Source organism: Ursus americanus, chromosome 3, assembly GCF_024610735.1.
Source record: "Ursus americanus isolate L20-20 chromosome 3, mUrsAme1.1.p, whole genome shotgun sequence".
Classification (NCBI taxonomy): Eukaryota; Metazoa; Chordata; class Mammalia; order Carnivora; family Ursidae; genus Ursus; species Ursus americanus.
The window spans coordinates 66236603-66259985 of NC_142129.1; the positions used below are offsets into that span (position 1 = coordinate 66236603).

General features: G+C 42.2%; 1 protein-coding gene across 2 annotated transcripts in view; it reads right to left on the bottom strand.

Annotated features, from left to right (window-relative positions):
• Positions 1-23383, bottom strand: part of DYNC1I1 (dynein cytoplasmic 1 intermediate chain 1) — a 300330-nt gene that overhangs the window by 59958 nt on the left and 216989 nt on the right. For both annotated transcript variants that reach the window (XM_087861060.1, XM_087861059.1), the window contains 3 exons: positions 6861-7007; positions 3483-3596; positions 875-1008 (listed from right to left, as the gene is read on the bottom strand). In XM_087861060.1, the coding sequence (XP_087717186.1) occupies positions 875-1008; positions 3483-3596; positions 6861-7007 (395 nt within the window). The remainder of the gene's footprint in view (positions 1-874; positions 1009-3482; positions 3597-6860; positions 7008-23383) is intronic.

The following is a 23383-nucleotide window of genomic DNA, read 5'->3' on the forward strand; positions in this document are numbered from 1 at the left end:
AATGATGAAATGGAAAGAGTTTAATAAGAGAAAAATGGCAGATGAATGAATAGTTGAAATGAAATGTAATTAACGCTACTGTAGAAGCATATATACGAATATATAAAATAGCAAACCTGTCTTTCAGCCTATAGTCCAATGCCATGTATTTGACTTAAATTTTCTCTGTAGTACTTACCATCTCAAGCCACATGTTTCCTTTGTTTATTAGTTTATTGTCTTTAATCCTCAAGCAGAGTATGAACCCCACGTCTGTTTTGTTCCCTACTGCACCCTGATGATGTCACGGTGCTGGGCATGCGGTAGGTTCTCAGTAAGTATTCCTCGGAAACACGAATGAATAAAAGGAATGAAAATTCTATGAAACCATAAAGGAGGGAATGGTTTTCTCTGCTCAAGTGAGTCAGGAGAGGCTTCCATGTGGAAGGACCTCTGTAATGGCTCTTGAAGGCTGAGGAGGAATGAACCAGGCCAAGAAGAGAGGAGAGGTGCCAAGAAGAGAGGAGAGGTGCCAGACCTGACGGGAGAAATAGAGGGTGGGGATTCATGGAGGTGTGGTGGGTAAGCCACGTCTGGGGATTGTTATCCCCCATGAGTGTGTGGCTGGAGCCCGAAGGCTGAGGCTTGGTAATCAAGGGTCTTATATGATACGCTAAGAAGCTTGGGCTTTTCTCCTCAAGGCGGTGTGAACCATCCAAGATTTACAATGGCTAACGACCAGAACAGATGGATCTCTAAGATAATGGGAACTTGAGGTGTGTTTGTATGTCTTCAGTTATGCCTTTCTCATAACGCAAGGTGGTTCTAATCCAGAATGCGATAACAGACTTTCAGAAGTGAGAAACACGTCATTGGTAAGAAAACACAAAATCACCTTCCATGACGACAGGCCGTGTAGACTGTACCTTCCTCACTGCCAACCACGAAGTTATTGACGTCTCCCGTCGGGAAAGCCATTCCGGTAACAGCCACAGGCTTGGACTTATTGTACACCAGCTCCATGCTCTCCTACCAAAACACGGCGTGGTTACGTTCCCTCTGTCAACTCCTCACCATGCCAAAGATAGCATGGAAAAATCATTTGGCTCAATCGTCTGTTTGCTTTTCACACAGCGTTACAAAAGACCCTGGCTGTGCCAGAAACCACGCTTTACTGCCCCTGACTTTCATGCTCCTGTGTATCTCTGGTTACAGGCCGGCTGGATCTCATCAGTGTGCTGCTGCTTCTTAAGTCAGGCAGAGATGACAGGTGAGAATTTCGAAACTAATGGTGCAGAAACTAAAGATAATACTGTAATGGTTACACTTGTCAGCCCCAGGCTTTAATAAAACACACAATACCCTTGTATTTACAAACATTTTCAAAATCAATTGTTCGTGAGAATACACGTGTATTAATATCAGATGTACTAAGCACATTTGTCAAAGCACGAGTGTGTGTCCTCCATGGACTCAAACCAGAAAGTTGTCACTCAAGTCAGAAAAACCAGATTTCAACGGGGACATGATTTCATGAAGGGCAGCCATTGGGTGCATAGGCTAGAAGCCTACGGGGAACGGTATCGAAGTAAATCTTTAAAATAGCAAATGAACGTCTTTATTTTATCTCAGGTTATTTTCAAAACTGGGAATCAAAGTGTATTTTAAGAGACATTCTGCCGAATTAAGTTTAAGACAGTGAAGAGTAATGAAGTGTAACTAACACCCCTAAATATTCCTGGCAGTTTACATCAAACAGCCTACTTCGTGCCCCCGAAGTAATTAAGAAAAAACTCATTCTAGGGCACCATGTCATTATAGTTACTGGGAAGTTTAGTCTTTTGCGCAAACAAATAAGCCAGGTCATCTTGGCAGAGACATCCAGACATTGGTGGCGCGTGCTAACAGTCCAGGTAGCTCAGATCATATGGTCGTGTGACATGCTCACAGTGCCGGAGAGCCGCACACAGAGTGAGTGCATCTGTGAGGGGACACTATGACGGTACAGAAGACTGGACCGTCCAATGGACTGCTCCGTCAGTCCAGTTGGCAGCAGGAAAGGTACAGTCTCTCGGTCACCCACTTGGAACAGGGAGGGACCAGGGCGACTGCTGAATGCTCCTGGGTCTGCCTGGCATCCCTGACATCTCTGTACAGGGACGGGAGTCTGTGGGCATGCTAAAACTCATAAAAATGGTCCTGCAGCCCCTGTACAACTGGTTTTAACTTAAATAAATGCACGTTTAATTAGCCAAATGGGCAATTAAAAATTCCTAATTAGAGGGTTCGCTCTTGTATCTGTTTGTAATCTCATGCTTTTAAAAGCAAACAACATATTGCTGAGAATTTTAAGACAAAGCTATAAAATACCCACACACAACTCCCACCTTGTATAATGGTAAAGATCAGTCAAAATAGATGAACGTAAACAGTTAGGAGTTTATTAGCTCTTCCCCACCCCAACCCCCGACCCCAGATTATAAAAAGAATTTACTTAGTCTTCATATTCTCTGTATCTGTGTTTTTGGAGACTTATGGGAGGTTCTTTACGGTTTCACATTTCCTTGTGTGTCTTGAAACTCTAATGTCTTCTAAAATTGTGAGCCAGACATTCTAGGGTCCTTATTCCAGGAAAGGGAATAGAATGTTAACACTGAGAATTACCTCCTAAATATCTTTATGATTCTTTTAATGTTACCTCACATTTTTGTCAAAGTCTCTAACACTAAACCCTTCTCTGTGTTTTTAGTTGGAGGACAATGAAACACTTTTTTCCCCACAGAGAAATGTGGACACACTGCGTCTACGCCTGTGTGTGCGTGCACGTACACATCTTGTGTACACACGTATATTCCCCAAGCTGCATTTAGATGCCTCCCCCCGTGGTCTCTGCCCCTTTGCTTCTTTGTTTGGTTTCCATTACTATAATCAGTAGTGGTTTGGAAATTTTGGAACTTTTGCATTTTCAACTTCTCATTTGTTGAGCAAGGAATGGCAGGAGCCATCCTAACAAACATTCCAGAGGAGAAAACAGATGGTTGGACACATTCTTCATACACACAGGCGGTCGTCTAGGCTACGGATGCAAGCAAGCGCTTGGATTTCTGTTTTGCGGGGACACCTTTCCTCCAAGGCAAGTGCCCATAAGGGATTGCTCTGTGGAGCTCCAACTTCGTTTGCATTTGTTTAACAATGCTGTAGGGTAAGTATAATTCATACCACAGGCAACTTCTATAATTACTATGCTTTAAAATGGATTATTTCATTTTCACTTGAAACTGACCTAAGGATTAACGTATTACAATAATTACATGATTTGCGGTAAAGGAAATGGGTTTTGGCTTCAGGAGGAGACTGCTGAAAGCAGGCCCCACTCTTTCAAGTGCATCCATTGGTTTTAGCTCCTATAGGATGTGAGGGTTTGGCTTTTAGGAACTATGTTCCATTAGGCAAGTATCTCTTTTGACCAGGATGTTCTTCTGTGTAGGGGAAAACAAACCCACCTGTGGAGTTGAGAGCATGTCCAGGCTCCAGGAACACATTTTACCATCAGTAGAGACGGTGATGAGGTTATGAGCGTTCTGGGTCCCCACAACATTTACACAGTACACGGGATGCTGTGAAAACGTAAACATGGGGGATCAGACGACGATCCAGGAGGAAATGCTTACATTGGAGTGTCAAACACATTACTCTAAAACGAGGATTAAAGAGTGACATAATCCTACAATAATAGAAGCCTCAGGTCATTTGCCACTTTTGATTTGAACCTGATTGCTTTCTAAAAGCTCTGGCAGCAACGCCTCGTAGTGGAAATACTTACCAAGCTGCACCTTGCTCCGTCAGAGGCAGTCCGCCGGAGCTGAAGGAAGCTTCAGCAAATGATGATTGATGGGGCAGAAGCAGCACAGGGCTTGGCTGCTAAGCTCACCATGAGTGATGAAAAAAGACAGCTTTCAAAAGAGTACAGCTATTGACTTTTGGAACGAATGTGTTACTAAATCTGGAGTATAGTGCATTATAGACACAGTGCCAAACATTTGTTAACATTCTTTATAAAAAAGTGGCTAATATTCATCAGCCTCTTTAATTTGAGGGGGAGATATTGGTAGTGGGGCTTACTGGCACGATGCACCTCATGAGATAAAATTAGGCTCTTCTATGTCACTGCAAAATCTAGGATAATGATAGATTTATTTTTCAAAATATCATTTGGGCTACGACAGAGGCTTCGATTTGGCCAGGGCCTTGAGGAAGGTCATTTATACATCCCGGGAATCATAAGCAAGATGCTCTAACCTCCCGTCATAACTCTAGGAGGTTATCCCCCTCTGTAGAATCCTAAATGGTAGGCTAAAATCATTTGCAGCTGCACATTAAATAGTAAATGGAAGGTTAGCATAAGCAGAACCTAGCATTCATGTGGGCTAGATTTCAGGCAGCTTCACCATCACGGGCCAAGCCACAACTTAGCTGGTGCCTCTCTGTGCAAATAGCTGATGGTCTAAGTCTTACTCTTGATGAGTTACTGTCCATAATACCTAGCCACAATGACAATGAAACAATCTTTAATACTGGAAAGTTGATATTATATAAAGGATGGTTCCCAAACTATTATTATCATATAAACTCCTGGTCAGAAGGAACTGTAATCATCATCTAGGACAGCTACTCATCTGTCTCCACCAAGAGGGGGTCCAAACTCTGCTGAGACACCTTTCTTAAGGGTACAGCAATGACACCAAGGCCCCAGCCACACAGCATTCAGAGCTCTGTGTGGAAATGAAGTGGGAGAGTGGATGAAACAAATTCTCACCTAAAAACAGCAGACAGCAACACTGAAGAAAGGGAAAGCAAGGTCCAAACATTGTTATGAACCTGAAATCCACCTAGTGATTTTCAGCAAGAGTCCAGTGGGGTTTCTTTGTCAACCGCCAAGCATCAACACAAAGCACCAAAATTCTAGTGGATTGAGACTCCTAAGGATGATTATGGGAGGGAAAAGAAAGCATCTAGAAGAATGGATAGAGCCAAATGCCTAGAGAAAGAATGTGCATGGTAGCCCCTCCCTTGCTTTAATCAGTACTACTGGCCTGTGCTTTCATGAGTAATAAAACTCGGCTTAAAAGAAAAGAGAGAGATGTAAAGAAACCAGAACAGAAGCAGACACGTGGGAAAGCCTACACACACACACACACACACACACACACACACACAGGCATCCAAAACTCTACTTAATGGAAAGAAAAAAGCAGTGCCACAGCTCATTTTTCCAGTATACATGCCAGATTGTTTTTATTTATTTAAGGAATAAACTTACTGTGTGGCAGAAGGGTTTTGGTTTAATTAGGATTTCCTGTTGTCCCAAATGCATATGTGTGGTGGGTGTGAAAGGAAATTAGTAATCTGTGGCGGGCCTCTTTTTCCTTAACCACTTTTGATCCTGGTACCAATCAGCCAGGCATTAGTGGAAGTTGAAAGGCAGTCACAAAATTAACTGTGCCCTTTTAGCTATGGACTCAACAAAACGCAGTAAAAGAGGGGAAAAAAGTTTTATTTTCAAACAGAAATATGTTACTGTTTGATAATAATAGTATTTTTGTTGTGATGATCATATCCTAAGTTACTTGACAAAGAAACCTTAACTCTTTGGAAGAGCTCCTGGATTTGGATTTTCCCCTGAAACTTATTGCTCTTACGTTTGGATTTATAATTCTTGAAATTTCACGAGATATGCTCAGAAACACACCAGATATATGCAGCCAGCCAAGAAGTGGTTTCACACTACTTGAGCAAACACCTGCATCAAGCCGTCTTCTCCTGGGTCACAATTTTCTGTTATTAGTTTGCAGAAATGGGGTAGGCAAGAGCAATTTTCCAAGATTCCCAAGAACTAGTTTCACCTGCATGTGTCTTAGGCCCAAGTCAATCAGAATTAAGGCTGACTTGGTATTTGTCATTTCCCATTGTCAATCTTACGAGGGTGGAAGAATTTTCCTCTTCATGGTCTTAGCTAAGGCAGCTAGCAGTCCTTTTTTAAAGCTAGAATGGTTTTGAGGCCAGCAGATGGAACAAATGAGGCAACCACATTAAGGAAATTGAAACAATAGTAGAGCTGTATCCTTGGGCATAATTTGGGCATTTCAGAGAAAGAACATCAGTTACTCTGAATGTCAAGGTAGCAAGGATTGATGGAGACATGCCTGTCTTCTCATTCCTCCTAACAACTGCTAAACACACCTGTCATTCTCTTAAAGGAAATGACAGAGTAGTTGTCTTATGAACACTATACTGAACCTCTTCTGCTAAATTGTGGGTAATGGTTTTGAGATGTTGACTTTTAACCCGAGGGATTATACTGTCACTGTAGACTTTACCATTGAGACTTACAACCATGCATTCCAGAATTTAAAGTCATAGCACTCCCTCAAATCACAAATGGAAAAGGACTGTTGGCAAAAGTCCCATATACCATCCCTAGACATGAAATGTTTACTCTTCATGGCCCATTTGAAAATATGAGTTTCCACCTTACAACGTCAACGCAAAAGGTTTCTTTACAACAATTTCACAGATGCGTCTTCCAAAGTTTCTCCCTGCGTCCTTTTGAAGTTTTAATCCATCCCCACCTCACCAATGGTCTTTGGTGCATCCAGAGATATCCCTTCTATATGCTAAAGCTTGAAGATCATTAAGAGATTTCTCTACACCCAGTGCTTCCTTCACCTACTTTTCACTCGGCTTTCCTTCGGTCAGTCAGGATACAATCATTATAAATTACACGCTTCTAACTTGGAGTTACTGACCACATGCGCACATCTGTCAGTTATCCCCTCTCAGGGCTTGGGTGGCTGACAGGGAAATGACAAAAGCTGACTTACGGTGTGTGCAGCAGCTGACAAGGGTGTCCTCTGCACCGGCGTCCTTCTGTGACTGCGATTATCCCACAGGACAATCTGGCCCGAGTAAGTCCCACCAACCACCAAGTTGGGATGGAAACGAGCGAAGCACACGGACATCACAGAGGACTGGGAGGAGAAAGGGGAGAAACGTGTATTGTGAAATGGTTGGAGAAGGCTTGTTTCTTCCTGAAGAGAAAACAGTTCATCACACCAACTCAACACATCCTGGAAAACACAGAGCAATTGTTAAATGCGTAGTTAGTAGAATATTTTGTACCTAGACACAGACTTTTCCCTTGAGGGGTTGGCCAATGGTTATCCCCTGAAACTTGAAATTTGACATCCTAGCCATGTCTTCAAATACGCATAAAACCTATCTTATGTGCATCATTGTCTTGTGGTATGTAAAGCTTGGTTTGTGGACATTCCCATTTTATCGACAAAATTGCATCCGAAGTAATATTAATTCTCCACGAAAGTCTTTACAAAGCAATTCTTTACTTTAAGGGCATGGCCACATCGAGTTATACTATATACAGTGTTGGCAAAGCTTCAAGGACTTTGAGACGTGCTTTTTTTGGTTTTGTGTTTTCGCCTTAATGTAGACTTCTAGGAAGTATACTGACCTCAGACTGCTCCAACTGGTTCCTCCCCAAATTCCCTCACCTCCCATGGGCATTCTCCTGACCTGGATCCTGCCCACTTCAGACAATTCTTAATGTTATTCTTTGCCTATTTTAACAAACAGTCAGAAGTGGATTTCAGCCCAACTCTACCAGGGCCTGTCATAGCATCACGAATGTGGTTTCTAAATTCCACAAAAGACTGCTGGGCACTATGTTTTATAGGAAATTACTTAGAACCATGATACACTTAAAATCAGATAAGCTCGCCGTTCCACATTTGCAAAAAAGTCCGTTTTGATTCCCACAGTGCTTCCATGTTTGTGTTTATATGTGGAAGCAATTTTTAAAAATAAATATGTTTCATCTTTTCAATTAAATCCAACGAATGACCTTTTGTGTGAGAAAGGCATTGTACCAGGCATGATGGGGATACAAAGGCAGTCACTGCCCTCAGCGACTTGTGCCCTGACAAAGGCAACTGAAAAGCACGCATGCCGACGAACAGAGCTGCATATGCTGCTTGTCCATACACGCTAGTCCAAGCCTTCCCGTGAAACAGAAAACGATGCCTGTCTGCATAGACACAGTCACGTGGGGAGGTGCGTGCCTTGGCGAGTGGAGCGTAAGGCGAAGCTTTGTCTTCACTTATCCCTTGGGCTCGACATCAACTCGCACACACAAAGAGCACGCGCAAAGAGCAGCCCTGAATGGGATGCACGCCATGACCAAATCACAGCAGCACATGTGCGTGCACGTGTGTCTTTGTGTGTGTGAAAGATTAGTTTTAGCTAGGCGAGGGGAGAAAAGAGAGGACTGAAAAGGGTGGATGGTTAGAAGGACCTCGTGAGTGGGACTGTTTCACCCTTAAAGTACCTGCGGAACCCTCCGCAAGCGGAGAGGAAAAGAAACAGGCATTCGTGAGAGATGGGCTAATAGGACGAAAGACTGGAGGCTGGTGACCGGCCGAGCCAGCGGTCCGGTCTGGGCGGGAAGGAGCTTGCACGGAGGAGCAGGGAGTACCGAGGTCACCTGGGCCAGACGGAAGAGGGCCTTGAATGGCAGGCGCTGTTTGGATTTTTTTCCGTGGGCGAGAGTGGGCAATCACAGCTTTCTGAGGAAAAACCTGAGAGGATCAAAGGTTGTAACTGAGAGGCCAGCACAGGAAGAAAGTGACTGAAAAAAAAAAAATTATGATCTTTTCCTGACTGGGAAGCTAAACGTCCATTTCTAAAAAGATCAGATCTACTCTCAGCCTAAGTCTTCCTTGTCAGAACGAGCCTCAGATATGCTGGGGTGGAAAAAGAATGCAGACTAGTTTTCAACGTCATGTTTTCCTAGTTTGAATGATTTTCAGTTCCAATTCCTTGAACACGTTTAGATGGAGAACATGCTTGTGCCCCAATCTGGTTTTCATAAAGTTCAAGAATAACTCTCAAGAATGATACTGAATTAAAGAAAAAGAAAATAATGCTGGTCAGCTTCTTGTTTTACACATCCCACAGAAGCGATTCTTAGTTTTCAGCTGATGAAATTCTTATGTTGCTTGAGCTATGTTGGAAACATTTTCTTTAAAGCTTCAGAAAGACTTAAAATTATCCAGGTGGTATCAACAATTGAATTTACCAAAGCTCCAATCAATATGGATAAAGGAATGTCATTAAATTTGAAAAATCCAGAATTCAACCACTTGATTGCTTCTGTGTTTTGGTTAAATCCCAGAAAATACCACTCCAAACCTTGCGTAGTTTGTTAAGAGACTAAACTAGAGAAAAATAAACAGTTGAGGTACTTTTACAAAACTGAAACACAGAGTTGTCAATCACCTAGAATCCAGCTCCACAAAGTAAGAACACGAATTCCTACGTTTTCATTCATTACTTTGTTCATTATTCACTCATTCATCAAACAACATAGTGCCCACTATGCACTAATGAAACCATTTCAAAGAGTTTTAAATGTGACAAATGCCCCCAATCTCGAATTCAGAGTTCTACTTGCATTTGCGAAAAAGTCAAATTCATGCTAAAAAGAGTCACAATACCCTAGAGCCCCAGAGTTCTATCACCAAAGTCTACTTTACTCTGCTGCAAACCGAAACATGAGGACAAAGAGTAGACATGCTTATTTTTGTTTTCTATTTGGAAGTTTAGCAATGGAAGAGTAGTTATGTGAGTCTCAATTTCGCTTATACTTTAAGCTCCATACATTAATTATAATAGGTATTCTATGTATTCCAGAATATGAAGTCTCAAAACAGATCTCCAGAGTGTGCCTCATCTGATATACTATCATTCATACGGAAACACTGAAGCAGTATGATCTCAATTATCTAGATGTAAAGTTTAAAATTCAGTCATTTCTTGAGATGTTTTAAGTACCTCAATGTTTGATGTAATGGTGGCAAACATTGGGATGATTGACTGAAGTTTTTATTTTTCATCCAAACGTTTAGTTTCCTTTGGTCACATGGGAACAGTCCCCCAATTACAGAGAAAGCTCTTCTAATTTGGAAAGTCTGCATCAACTCCTAGGAGTAAAGTCTTAGAAAAACCCCTGCAATCCCCTGCTGCTCATACAGCTACTGATCTAGTTGTTGTTGCCAATTGTTTACAATTTATTGACTGTCAGCATAAGGAGCAAAGGATGTTATCACCCTGACAGTTATACAGATTTGGTAAGAGTAAAGAAAAGCATTCCAGAAAAATTGATTGACGCTACTAAAATAAGCAGGGTTTTTTGTTGTTCTCCTTTGCACAGTACTTTTCCTGAAGACATATTCTATGGAAAACATTATTAGTAATATTAACTTTATTTTTAAAATTTCAAGACTTTCCTAGGCATTTAAAATTTTGTAGCTAATTCAGTTATTCAGGGTCATAATAAGGCATTATTGAATTACATGATTAATACAATTTAGACAAGCAAAATTAATTGGAAACAAGAAGCTTCCCTACCTTGTTATTCTTAGTTCTTTAAGAGTATACATCTTTAGAGATATTTTTGGAGTTTTAACTTTCTCCTTATTTTATTTTATTTTTTTTAAATATCAGAGCCTTAGATTGATTTTGAGAAATAACGCATGGCCTTTAAACATTCAAATGAAGTAGTTTACGTGAGTGGAAAAATAATGATAAAGTTAATGAGAATTTCTGGACAGTGTTAATGTCAGATCAGTGTAAGTTTTTCCAACACCGCAGCTGGATGTTTTTGCAAGGCTAGTGAGTTCATTGATATGGCCCAGAAATATGATTGACTCGTACAGTAAAAGCCTGATGTAAAACCAGTGAGTCTGACCGGCTGTATTCCAACACCAGTCACACAGAGACAGTATTACACGAGGAACCACTGTTTCCAAGAGGACGAGCACCACATCTTGATTATCTGCATATTACAGTTCCCTCCAATCAGGACAAGCAAGGTTTGGGGACTGTTTGGAGCATCAGGGCATCTCTACTGACAATTTCTGGTGCCCTCCACAACCGCGGCAGCCCAGATGCTCCCGAGGCAACTTTGTTTTTTACTCTTGAGCAGACTGCTTGGCTGTCCCCGTCCCCCCAACCCTATGGCCACACGTCCACTTGCCCATGAGCTGACCCACTAGACAGGGGTCCACACTCCCGTCATCTATTTCAAGAAAAGGCAGTTTATTTTCCCCCATTCACAGGGTGAATTAGGAGACGAGACGGATGGAGACTCCGCTTTCAAGGGCTCCCTTTGCTCGCTGCATTCCCGCCGCATTCAATTGCAGTCGCCCCGACGCCTCTGTTGCTGTGGGGGCTGTTTTCTATTTTAGAGAGCTAATCCTGGCCAGTTTCGGGACGGTACTTCCCCTAAACCACAGCCCCAGATGCCCAGGGCAAACAGCCTTTGGTCATTGCTGGCTGGGCAGCTTGCCCCTTATGTTCACATTTGATACGGTTGCCCGAGCCCTTTTGTGTGTGGCACTCTGCCCACTCCCCAGCCACCGTGCCCGGGTGGGAGGGAGAGGGGTCCTGCATCCAAAAGCATCTCCTATTTCAAGTACCATCTCTTCTGGGGAGAGGTTGGTCCCAAGAGGGAATGGCCATATTGTTGCCATATGCTGTTTAATGGTGGCTGACATTTTATTTTCCTAAAAGCAAATGCTTAACTGTCAGAGGGCTGTGAGGCGGACAGATCAGATGCTTCTGGCTACTAGTGAGCTAGAATATATTTCTGCAAGTACCTAAGAAACCCACAAAGATATTTCTTTTGTTAATGGAAACACGTGTAATTGGAGACCACTGCTGTGGAAACCCCCCTTCTAGGCAATCCTGTAGCACCAGGCATTTGACAATGTGGAAGGTGTGAAGGTGGTGAAGCCAAGACGTGAGTCGTGAGCTGGGCACTTCAGTTTAATTGAGATGAAGGAAAGGGTCTTTTTTTTTTCTTTCAGAGCTCTCTTTTCTTTTGCCTAAGTCTCTATCCCAGGGCACACATGCTACGAGTGACCGTCTACTGAAAGTTATCGCCCCATTAGTGATGGAGTGCCCAGGAGCGAAGACTCACTGAGCTTGCTTGCCACCACTTGACTCAGCTTGTGCTCAAAAAACTAAAAGCAGCTAATTTTAAAATTTGATTTCCCGGGGTGCCTGGCTGGCTCAATCGGTTAAGTGCCTGCCTTCGGCTCAGGTCAGGATCCCAGGGTCCTGGGATAGAACCCTGCGACGGACTCCCTGCTCAGCGGGGAGACTGCTTCTCCTTCTCCCTCTGCCTGCCGCTCCCCCTCCCTCTGCCTGCCGCTCCCCCTGCTTGTGCTCTCTCTCAAATAAATAAATAAAATCTTTAAAAAAAATAAAATAAAATTTGACTTCCCCAAATTTGATTAGAAACCACTCACGATGATCCTCTTGCCTATAATCCTTTAGGGTTTTCATACCTTTCAGTAGTGAGCTGCTACCGTGTAGCGAGAAACAGACCTGGACTGCGTGCTGAGAAGACAAAAATTTGCACACAAACCACAAGGAGATGCCACTTCTCACCCACGAGGATGGCTAGGATTTGAAAGTGTTTGCATGTCCATTACACCTCAATAAACCTGGGGGGGCAAAAAAGGGGCAAATGCCTAGGGTTGGTGAGGATATGGAGAAATGGCAACACTCCTATGATGCCCGTAGGAACATGACATAGGCAGCCACTCTAGACAACGGTCTGGCAGTTCCCAAACAAGTTCAACATACAGTTAACATATGATCCAGCGATCCACTCCTAGGTACACACCCAAGATAACTGAAAACACATGACAACACAGAAATGTGTTCACGAACCTTCATAGCGGCATTATTCATTGTAGCCAAACAGTGGAAACAACCCAAACATCCACCAACTGGGGAAGAAACAAAACGTGGTAAAGCCATACCATGGAATAGTACTTCATAAATAAAAAGAAACAGTACTGGCACATGCTATAACATAGACGAACCTGGAAAACACTATGCTAAGTCACAAAAGGCCACATATCAAAGGACTCCGTTTATATGCAATGTCCAGAAGAGGCAAATCCATAGGGGTGAAAGCAGATTAATGGTTGCTTAAGATGGAGGTCAGGGGGATAATGGGAATGACTACCGACAGGCATAAGGTTTATTTTGGGGGTGATAAAAATTATCTCTAATTCTGGAATTAGAGAGTGGCGACGGTTGCACAACTTTGTGAATATACTAAAAAACACTGAATTCTATACCTTAAAAGGGTATATTTTATCTAAATTTTTAAAAATGTTAGTGTGCAGACACAGTCTGATTCATGGAGCTCACCAACATTATTTCTTATCTTCAGGACAACTGTCTACACTATATTGGTCACTCTTTCCTCAGACAAAATTATCCAATTCTCTTTACTTCCTCCGGAACATCTTCTTCAATTTCCACTCCCCAAGAGCCACGGAGGTGGAAAGCAAGGGCTGACACACTTGAAGGCCCTGGAGCTGATTTCCTGCTCTGACGCCTACTGGCTGTGGGAATCCTCTCACCCTTACATTGTTTTGTTTTGTTTTTTGTGTGTGTGGTTTTTTTTTTTGGCACATTTTCAAATTATTTATTTATTTTAAAAGACTGTGGTCAAATACACAACATAAAATGTATCAACCTAACAATTTTTAAGGGTCCAGTTCAGTGGCACTAAACGCATTCACACGATTGTGCAACAATCGCCACCATCGCCTCGGAACATTTCCACCTCCCCCAACTGGAACTCCAAACCCGCCGAACACTCATTCCCCATTCCCACCCTCCGCCCAGCCCCTGGCAACCACCATTCTACTTTGTTTCTATGATGTTGACTACTCTCGGAACCTCATATAAATGGAATTATAGTATTTGTCCTTTCATGACCGGTTTATCTCACTCAGCACAATGTCCTAAAGGGGTTAGGACACCCATGTGTTACTCCAAGTGGTACTACATCCATGTCCTAGCAGGTACCAGAATTTCCTTCCTTTTTAAGGCTGAATAATATTCCCTTGTATGTTTATACCCCATTTTGTTGATCTCTTTATCTGTCAGTGGACGTTTGGCTTGCTTCCACACTTTGGCTCTTGTGAATCATGTTACTATGAATATGGGTGCATGCGAATATTTCTTTAGGATCCTGCTTTCAATTATTTTGGGTAGATACCTGTAAGTGGAATTGCTGGATCAGATTCTATTTTTAATTGTTTAAAACTGTCCTACTGTTTCCTATAGTGGCTGCATCATTCTACGTTCCTACCAGCAATGTGCAAAGGTTCTGGTTTCTCCACATCCTTGATGACCCTTGTCATTTTTTGCTTTTGTTCTGTTTTGTTTTTTTATAGCAGCCATCCTATTTGGGGTGAGGTGTCTAATCCTGATTCTCAATTCATAGCAGGAGCATGATAGCTCTTGCCCTGCCTACAAACAGGTCATTTTCTTTGCCTCTCTTCTCAGGGGCTGTTGGAAGATTTGAAGTTAGTAATGCAGTTTAAAGACTGAGCAACAACGTGCCCCCCATCTAGAGTTAGAAGTGACTATTTGTGATTTGAAGAAACATTTCCAGACAAAATGAAGGTCCAGAGGGCCCCTCATGGGTCAACAAATCCTTCCTAAACAACAGTCACAGTAATGCTTGGTCCCACCTGGATGATCTGGGTTGACAAACTGTCTCCTAGAAGCCTTACTGCACCTTTTGCTACATGGTTTAACTCTTTGGAGTCCTTTTTTTTTTTTTAAGATTTTATTTATTTATTCGACAGAGATAGAGACAGCCAGCGAGAGAGGGAACACAGGCAGGGGGAGTGGGAGAGGAAGAAGCAGGCTCATAGCAGAGGAGCCCGATGTGGGGCTCGATCCCATAACGCCGGGATCACGCCCTGAGCCAAAGGCAGACGCTTAACCGCTGTGCCACCCAGGTGCCCCTGGAGTCCTTATTTTTGACAAGCTTTGCCTCCTGTCTGGGACGTTCACTCTCTTTCCCATTTCACAGATCCTCATGGCTGCTTATAGTTCCTGTTGGGGGTGGCAATTCCAAGTTAATGACTTTGGATAGTGGGGAAGAGAAGGCAGAGGGAAAACAGTGCAATGCTAGCACCAGAGATGACCGCAGTGAAAGCCAAGATTGGATTCACGTCAGGTTGTCATTCGTATGCATACGTGTATGACAAGCACTGGGAATTTGGGGACTTGAGGTTCTAAATCATAGTTGGTAGTGCCTTTAGTGCAAGTACTTCTGAGTCATTCCAGGGCAATGGGCTAATTTGTAGACTACTCCCCAAAAGTTTTCTGAAATGGAATTTTTTAACCGTATTTTACACCTTGAATCAGTGCTGGGAACATACTTATATGTGATGTGACTTTATATCTAATTATTACTTACTCATCATTCGCCTGCATCATCCATGTAGGCGTGCGGACCCCCAGGTTATTTTCTAAATCGTTGTTTCTCCAAATGTGCCTGTACCTTTGCATCATCTAAGGGGCTTTAAAAAACTCTCCAGGCTCAAGGCACATCCCATACCAACTACATTGGAATTTCCGGGGGGTAGGACCCAGGCATCGATATTTTTAAAAATTACACAGGAAATTCCCATGTGCTGTCAAGTGAAAAGTACAGTTTTAAATCAGTGGTTCTCAAACTTATCTGAATACAAGAAGCACTTAGAGAGTTTATTAAAAACTCTATTCTCTACGTTATTCCTGGGTCCCAGGCTGGAACTTTGAATCAGGACTTCAAAGAGGCCCGGTGGTCTGTGGATTTAACAAGTACCCGGAATCTTGTTCAATTTTCATTGAGAAATTTGGAGAACCCAATTCTAAAACAATGAATTAGTAGAATATGACCCAAAGTCACAGTAGGATGCATTTCCTTTTGCATCAATGTAGGTCATCCCTGGGATGGTTCCTTCACGGGTCACGTGTCTGGTCACAACCTGCCCAACCGAGACACGTGATCCAATAAACGTTCCTCTGCTACAAACCATTGCTTAATTCCCTTCAATTTTATTTGCTAGTTTTTACATTTCCCCTCACTTCCTCTCCCTTCCTAAATAACTGGGCTCTTAAAAAAGGATCAATAAAAAGGGCAGTAAAGGTTTGGTCCCCAACTTCCCTTCAGCATCATTCTTCATGCTGACACGGAACATCTGAACGTTTTCCTGCTTATTATTAAAAGGGATAATGAACATTAGCATTGTGATACCACATTACATGGTTATTTGCTTGTGGGGGGCATGCCACAATTTTTGAGCACCTACTGAGTGCCAAACCTGTAGTATATATATTGCTGTATCAGTCCTACTGCGATTTCGCCTTCATTGTTCCGGATTAGGAAATCCAGGCATGAGCAAGTAAAGCCACTGGCTTGCATCAAATGAATAGTAGGTGGCAAATCCCCGATTCGAACTACAGCCTGGCTGATTTAGAAGCCAAAATGCCATAAAACCTTGCATCAATCGAATGCCAGGCGCATTTTCTCTTCGAGATACCCAAGCCCCCCTCCTGAGTGCCACACCTCTGACTTCACACTGTGGGACTGTAATCACTGACAGAACTTCATTCGTGCCCACACGGTGGAGAGGGATTTTGGCCTCCCTGCCCACTGCGATGGCCTTGGCATTGACTCTCCAACCCCTCTCCAGTTGGCCTTGTATTGCCGGTATATAGATTGATCACCTGTCTCAGCTCTTAGCCTACCAGTTGTGACAGGTGACAACAGAGCTAATTAGTACCAATAGTGGTGATATTTACCATGAGGTGGGTACTTCCCGCTGCCAACTGATTGAGACCAATTAATCATTCCATAGGAGTCTACTGAACAGCGAGCAGCTGGAAACCAATTGCGTCACTACTGACAAGCTCCGCATTTCTTGTCACTGCTTTGGGAGAAAATGCTTTGTTTTCATCTTGTCACTATGCAGCCAAATGAAAAATGCCATTCTTCTTAAATACAAGTTCTTCTTAAATGAGTGTTTATCCCCCCAAATAATGATGTGAATTATTAATTATTATAGGAGGGAAGAGCACTCCTGCATGCTTTAGCAAACAAGACCAACCCAACAGCAAGGTGAAGAATCTTGGCAAAAGTTCTTTAAAATGCAAAGCCATTCTTAGAAAGTAACTGCTCCAGCCTGTCAAACCACACAAAGCCTTGGAAACCCTCCTCATGCCAGGTGTCAGACTGCATAGGATAGGACCCATATTACTCTGCAGAACAACTGGGAAATTCCTCTTTCTTTGTAAAAGGAAAGTTTGTTTCCTTTACAAACTTTGCTTGTAAAAGGAAAAGTGGCTCCCACTCCTACTTCAGTCGTCAGAACTAGTAAGAGTTCTGTAAGGAAATCAGCACAAATTTATATTTTATTTTTTCATAAATGTCTTGGAATAGTTCTAGATTTGCAGAAAGGTAGTTAAGGGAGTACGGTTCCCATACACTTTTCCCCCACTGTTAACATCTTCCCTATTGTTACATTTGCATAGTACATTTGTCACTACTAAGAAACCAATATTGACACGCTACCACCAAAATCCATGCCTTGATCAGGTTTTATCCAATGTCCTTTTCCTGCTCCAGGATCCCATCCAGGAGACACCATGACATTTAGTTGTCTTGTTTCCCTAGGTTTTTCTAGACTGTGACAGCTTCTCACACTTCCCTTGTTTCTGATGATTGCCAAGATCTTTTTAGGTCTTGCAAGCATTTGGACAAAAGTAAGAAACCCAAGAGTTCGAGGTCAGTTGGTGAAAGGGGGTTATAGCGAACACACACACACACACACACATTCCATTTTTATAAATTTGCTTATTCCAAAAATTTTACTATGGATAGAGCGAGGTGGGATATACCATCGTATCTGGCAATAATGCTCACTGAAACGTGCTCAGGCCAAAGACGCTTTTTCGGTACAGACTTCTAATCATTGACCTACCACTTAGTGTGTCTTTTCCAGGAAATAGGAAACCCAGGCTGCTCTGCCTAGGCTGGAGTAGGGATGCGGTGCGAGCTGAAAGTGAACCTTCTCTTTACCAAGAAGGACAGAAGGATAGGAAGAGACGAATATATGCGTGACTTTATACATTAAGAAGCACCAACCTTCTTCAAACTAAATGTCTAAATCCTGCTTAATTGAAAAAAAAAGGAAGTTGGTATTTGGATATATCATGCGTTGGCATTCACCCCTTTGATTTATGTGAGGTATGAACTAAAGAGAACAGATTACTTTCCTCAAAAGAGAAGGAAAAGATTTCCAATTGGACAGGAAAAAAGTGTAGGCAGCATTAACTTCAGGACTTGTTAAAACATGAAGGATTAATAGCAAAAAGAAAAAAAAATTGTGAATGTCTCCAGTTCAGTATCTTCAAAAATGTTTGCGGTTTCTGAGAATGGCTCAGTGGACCACATGAAAGTGACGCGAAGGGATTCAGCCACACGACTTCTCTCAATCCAGAGCTGGGACTCCTCTACTTTTACCATCAAACCATCTTCCTTGAAATGTAGCCACAAATTAAATTTATTTTTTATTGAAAAAGTACTAAGTCCTTACAAAGAGGGCAAACACAGCATTCAGAAATACGGGTCCTTCCCCTCCCCCCAGAGCCTCCTGCCCCCCCCCCCCCACCAGCCCCACAACCTTGACAGAGTAAGCCATGTAAAGAAGAATCAGCTTCTTAGTCTATGAATTCTCCCTTGGCTATATAAAAAAGGCAATGATGGCGTTCAGCTATAGAACACAAGAGAACTCATTTATCAGGAATTCTTTTTTACAAACACAGTAGTAAATGGGGTAATTGCATTCAGAACTATTGCATATGGGCAAGGATGCCTAAGAACAATCGCACGATAGATCTGTCTTGCTTTGTGGGCAACTTCTTTCTGCATTTGTAGGATTTGGATTTTGTGCTCGAGATGGAAAAAGGAGGAAGAAAATGCAGTCTCCCTGGGAATGTCACTCAACAACCCCCGGCTGATAAAATAAATCTCCCTTTGAAGGATCCACCCAAAGAGTCATGGACTATCCCACATTAGGTTATGACCAAGCCACTTAGGTCAGAAATTATAGGGGGACCATTAAAAAAAAACAACAACAACCTAAAGTGTTCCGCTCTGCATATGCTCTTCACATGGTTCTTCTGATTGACGGGGGTGGTTTTGCCAGCTGTGACGGTGCACGGACTCAGTGGGATCATTCTAAATTTACCAGGAAAATAGAAGCATTTTGCAAAAATAGGTCCTTTCTCATATTAAAACTACATGGTGAAAACAGATCTCCGGGGAAACACATGGGAAGTGGGGTCCTGCAGCCAAGAAGCAATGCGGCACAAGGCAGAAGCAGTCTTTGTCTCTTTTTATCTGCCTGGAATTACTTAGATATGCTTATGCCTAAGGCACGGAGATGAACCAGATGACCTCTTGGACTGTGTCTAGCTTGGTGGCTCTATTGATAAACTACTACTTTGAAGTACTGAGAAGGACCAGAAAAAACTGGGTTTAAGTGCTTGCTAAAAGATGGATGTAAGAGACAAGGGTGAACTGACTTTTGTGATTGTCACCCAATCCCAAGGCCCACCCAGCCCCCAATTTCCACACCTACGCTTTTTCCACTGAAGATTCTTTGATGTTTAACAAGAGACTCAAAGACTGCGAGTGACTGCAGTGTGGAAAGGGATAGAAATCTGTCCCAGTTGTTCATTTCTAAGTGGAAATAAGTCCCCTCTTAACATAACATGTAGTATACTTGGAAGACCAGAGGATAAAGAGGTATCAAATTCCCCAGTGTTCAGCCTGAGATGGTTTTTAAAAGAAGGACAAAATAATAAATAAACTCAGAGACAAACAAAACTGTACGAATAAAAATTCCTTTGGGATTAAACGGTTTAATTTATAGCACTGCAGAGATTTCTCTTTGTCCTTTTTTTTGTCCCCTAGGGGAAAACCCTACCTCATAAGACTCCGAGTGTACAAATTAAAGGCCATTTACATGGAATTTGAAGTTTCCAGTTTTGGTAAAAGAATGTGGAGCCATGTGAAAGGCCATCCATCAATAGACTCCTGTCTGAGCCATGCCCGTCACTGAATGATATGGCTGACAGTGGTGGTCAGCGGGAAGAAATGTGATCGTAATTCCTAAACACGTATGTTGGAGCACACCCAATATGCATGCCAGTCAATTATCATGACGGAGTGGAATACTTTGCTTTGTGCATATCTAAATAAAAATACACAAAGCCATGATTTTTCTCCTTTTCCCTAAAAAAAAAAAAAAAAGATTTTCTGAAAAGAACAGCAACAGTTTTTCATAGGAATCTGAATTTTGTTTATACACTCGTGATGATGAGCATTTTATCTTTGCAACTGGTGGCTACTGAGCTTCATAGAGCACCTGGCGAACCTCTCTGAGCGGTGAAAAAAATAAGGTGTCCAATGTTCCTGAGGAACCAGGAACAATATGAAACCAGATGATGAAGAGTTAAGAAAAACTTCTCAGCCTGCTAATGAACTCCATCCTGCCCTGGTGAGACCACCCTCCTTTTTAAGTAAGAGGTAATTTAATCTGCATCTAACTCAGTTGTGTTTGGGTTTCATCCAATCTAAGAGTATCAGTGTGATAAATTATAATGAATTGTCTGCAATACTTCACAAAGTGACTATAACAGACCTGAAAAACAAGATCTCTCAGCCCGATTTTCCAACTCCCTTTGAATACTTTTTTGCCTTATTCCTGTCAGACCACTCTGAAACTTGAAAACGTTTCTTCGAGCTCCCTCACACTGAAAGTTATATGCTTCGAGCTCCATTTGATTAGATCCACAATTGTTGGCTGTCTCTATTAAATCAAGTCCCACACTTGAAAACGACACCAACTGTGAGACCAGCCAAATACTATAGCAAGAGAACTAACATGGCTCCTTTAGTTTGCAAAAGGTTTCTTTACATGTTAATTTCCTTTTGTAATCCACACTGTGTGCTGGGAAGTGGGTTAGTGAAATGGACTTCATGTCCTATTTCAGATTTTGAAAGAGCAGCTGGATCCAGGCACCCTAGTGTCTGTAGGGAAACTGGGCAGAGACTGGAAAGGGGGTCAGGAAACTCGAGTTGCAGCAGGGGCCCTGTTGCCACAGCTGCGGGACTTTGTCCATGTGACTTAACTCCTTTAGGATGGTTTCTTCATTTAGGTTAAGAACCACCATCCTGGGGAAAAGGCCACCTCCTTTCCGTTTGATGGCTTTAGGTAGGTCCAGCTCTTCGGAATGCAAAAGCAAGACTGTTATTCTATGGATGATCCGTCTTAAAATCAATAGATGATCGGTCATAAATAAAAGTCATGGCGTTGGTATTAAGCTGTTTTCTGTGCTGGTGGGAGGACAGCAGCCTTTAGGGTGACATGCAATATCTCTGCAGGAGGGGCAGGAGGGGATTTTTTTTTTTCCTATTCATAGGATACAGATGTTGTCGTGTAAAGATACACGGCTGGTAATCAAGACTGATTTTCGGTGTGAAAATCCGATTAATTCTAACAGGCTTAATTTCCTCATAGGCAACACAATGGGCATGTTGGACTTGAAAGCCTCACCAGGACAAGAGGTACGCTTTTCTTTTCTGTGTTGCACTTTGTGCTTAAGACCGTTCCTAAGAACTAGTAGGATGTGCATTCATTTCCTATTGCTGCTGTAATGGTACCACCCACTGTGTGGCTTTGGACAATACAAAGTTATTACCATACACTTCTGGAGGTTAGGAGGACTGAAACTGAGGTGTGAGCAGGGCTGCATTCCTTCCTGGAGGCTCTAGGGGAGAATCAGTTTCCTTGCCTTCTTTCCAGGGTCTACAAGCTGGCCTCATTCCTTGGCTCATGGCCACCTTCCACCTTCAAAGCAGCAATGGCTACTTGAGTCTTCCTCCTATCACATCGCTTTGATTCTGCTTCTTCCATCATCACATTTCCTTCTGAGCCTGACTCGCCTGACTCCCTCTTTCACTTATAAGAACCCACCCTTGTAATTACATTGGGCCCGCCAAGATAAGCTGGAAGCATCTCCTTTTCTCAAGATCCTTAATTTAATCATATCTGCAAAGCCCCTTTTGCCTCATGAGGGGATATATACACAGGGTTCCAGTATTAGGAGGCAGACATGTTTGAGTGGCCATTATTCTGCCTACCACAGTGTTTGATAAATATTTGATCAACTTGTAAATATTTTGAGAAAATGGTAAGGTAAATAATTTGAATTATTTGTAAGGTTAGCTAATTCCCATAGTTCATCACTAGCCAAAGTCATGGTCACATGTACACTGTACACTTCTGATCCTTCTCAAACATAGAGTCTTCATTCTTAATCAAGCTCATGTTCACCTGACCCTGTTTTAGCTTCAAAAATGCATCCTGGTTCTATTTTATTCTCTTTCATCTGGTAGACAGAATATAATCTGTTGTGACGGATTTTCCTGACCAAATTAAGTGAATTGCTCACTGTCACATAGAGACAAAGATACAGCCAGAATAGAGATTTAAAACCCCTTTCCACTTCCCTTGCATCCCAGCTCATACTAAATTCCTTTCTCCAATTACTATTTCAAACAGATCAACCAACAAAAAAGAGAGGGTGGTAATCTTCAGGCGGGAGTAAAAATGCATATGGAACATACTGCAATCCTACCAGTGAAAATCCAAGCTTTGCTGTGTGATGAACAAACTCCAAGTCACGTACCTTCTCCCTCCAAAATATATCCTTCGAATCGAAGTCACAGTCCCTGAACTACTCTCCCACTAGAGGTGCTACCAACCGCCATGTCACTCAAGAGCCATACACCTTCTGTCAAAACTCTTTCACATTTGTCTCATGCTACTAAAAACATATGACGATAAGTTACCTCCAACTGCCATCCAAGCCTCCTACCAAAAGTGCAGGATGATTTTGGTGGGAAACCTAAAGGAACTTTAGTTGGGACAAGTACATATTTTCGTTTTCCATTGTTTTGAAGCAACTGACATTTTATGCATGCTAATTTTTCCGCCAAACTTCTACCAGTTCTCAGTCCAAACAACTACAGGAATCCCGTTTTATCATTGACTGAATTGTAGCATTCAGAAAGGGATGACAACCTGCTGTATTTGTTTAATGCCAGTCCTATCAATGTATCATATGTAAGCGGGATCGAAGAGTAATTGGGAATAATTGTAAATTAATGTAACACTGTACTTTTAAGTATGTTGACAATAAGAGATAAGTAATGAAAACTAGACTGACATGCAACAACGCTTCAGAATTGGATCCCCCCAGGCATTCTCTTCTTTTAAATGTGGCAACCACACTGCATTGTATCAGTGACAAAGTCCACAGATTTACTTACTGATTATCTTAAGTACAAATGAAATATCTTTCTATGGTCTAGAGGAAATAACTGCGCAAG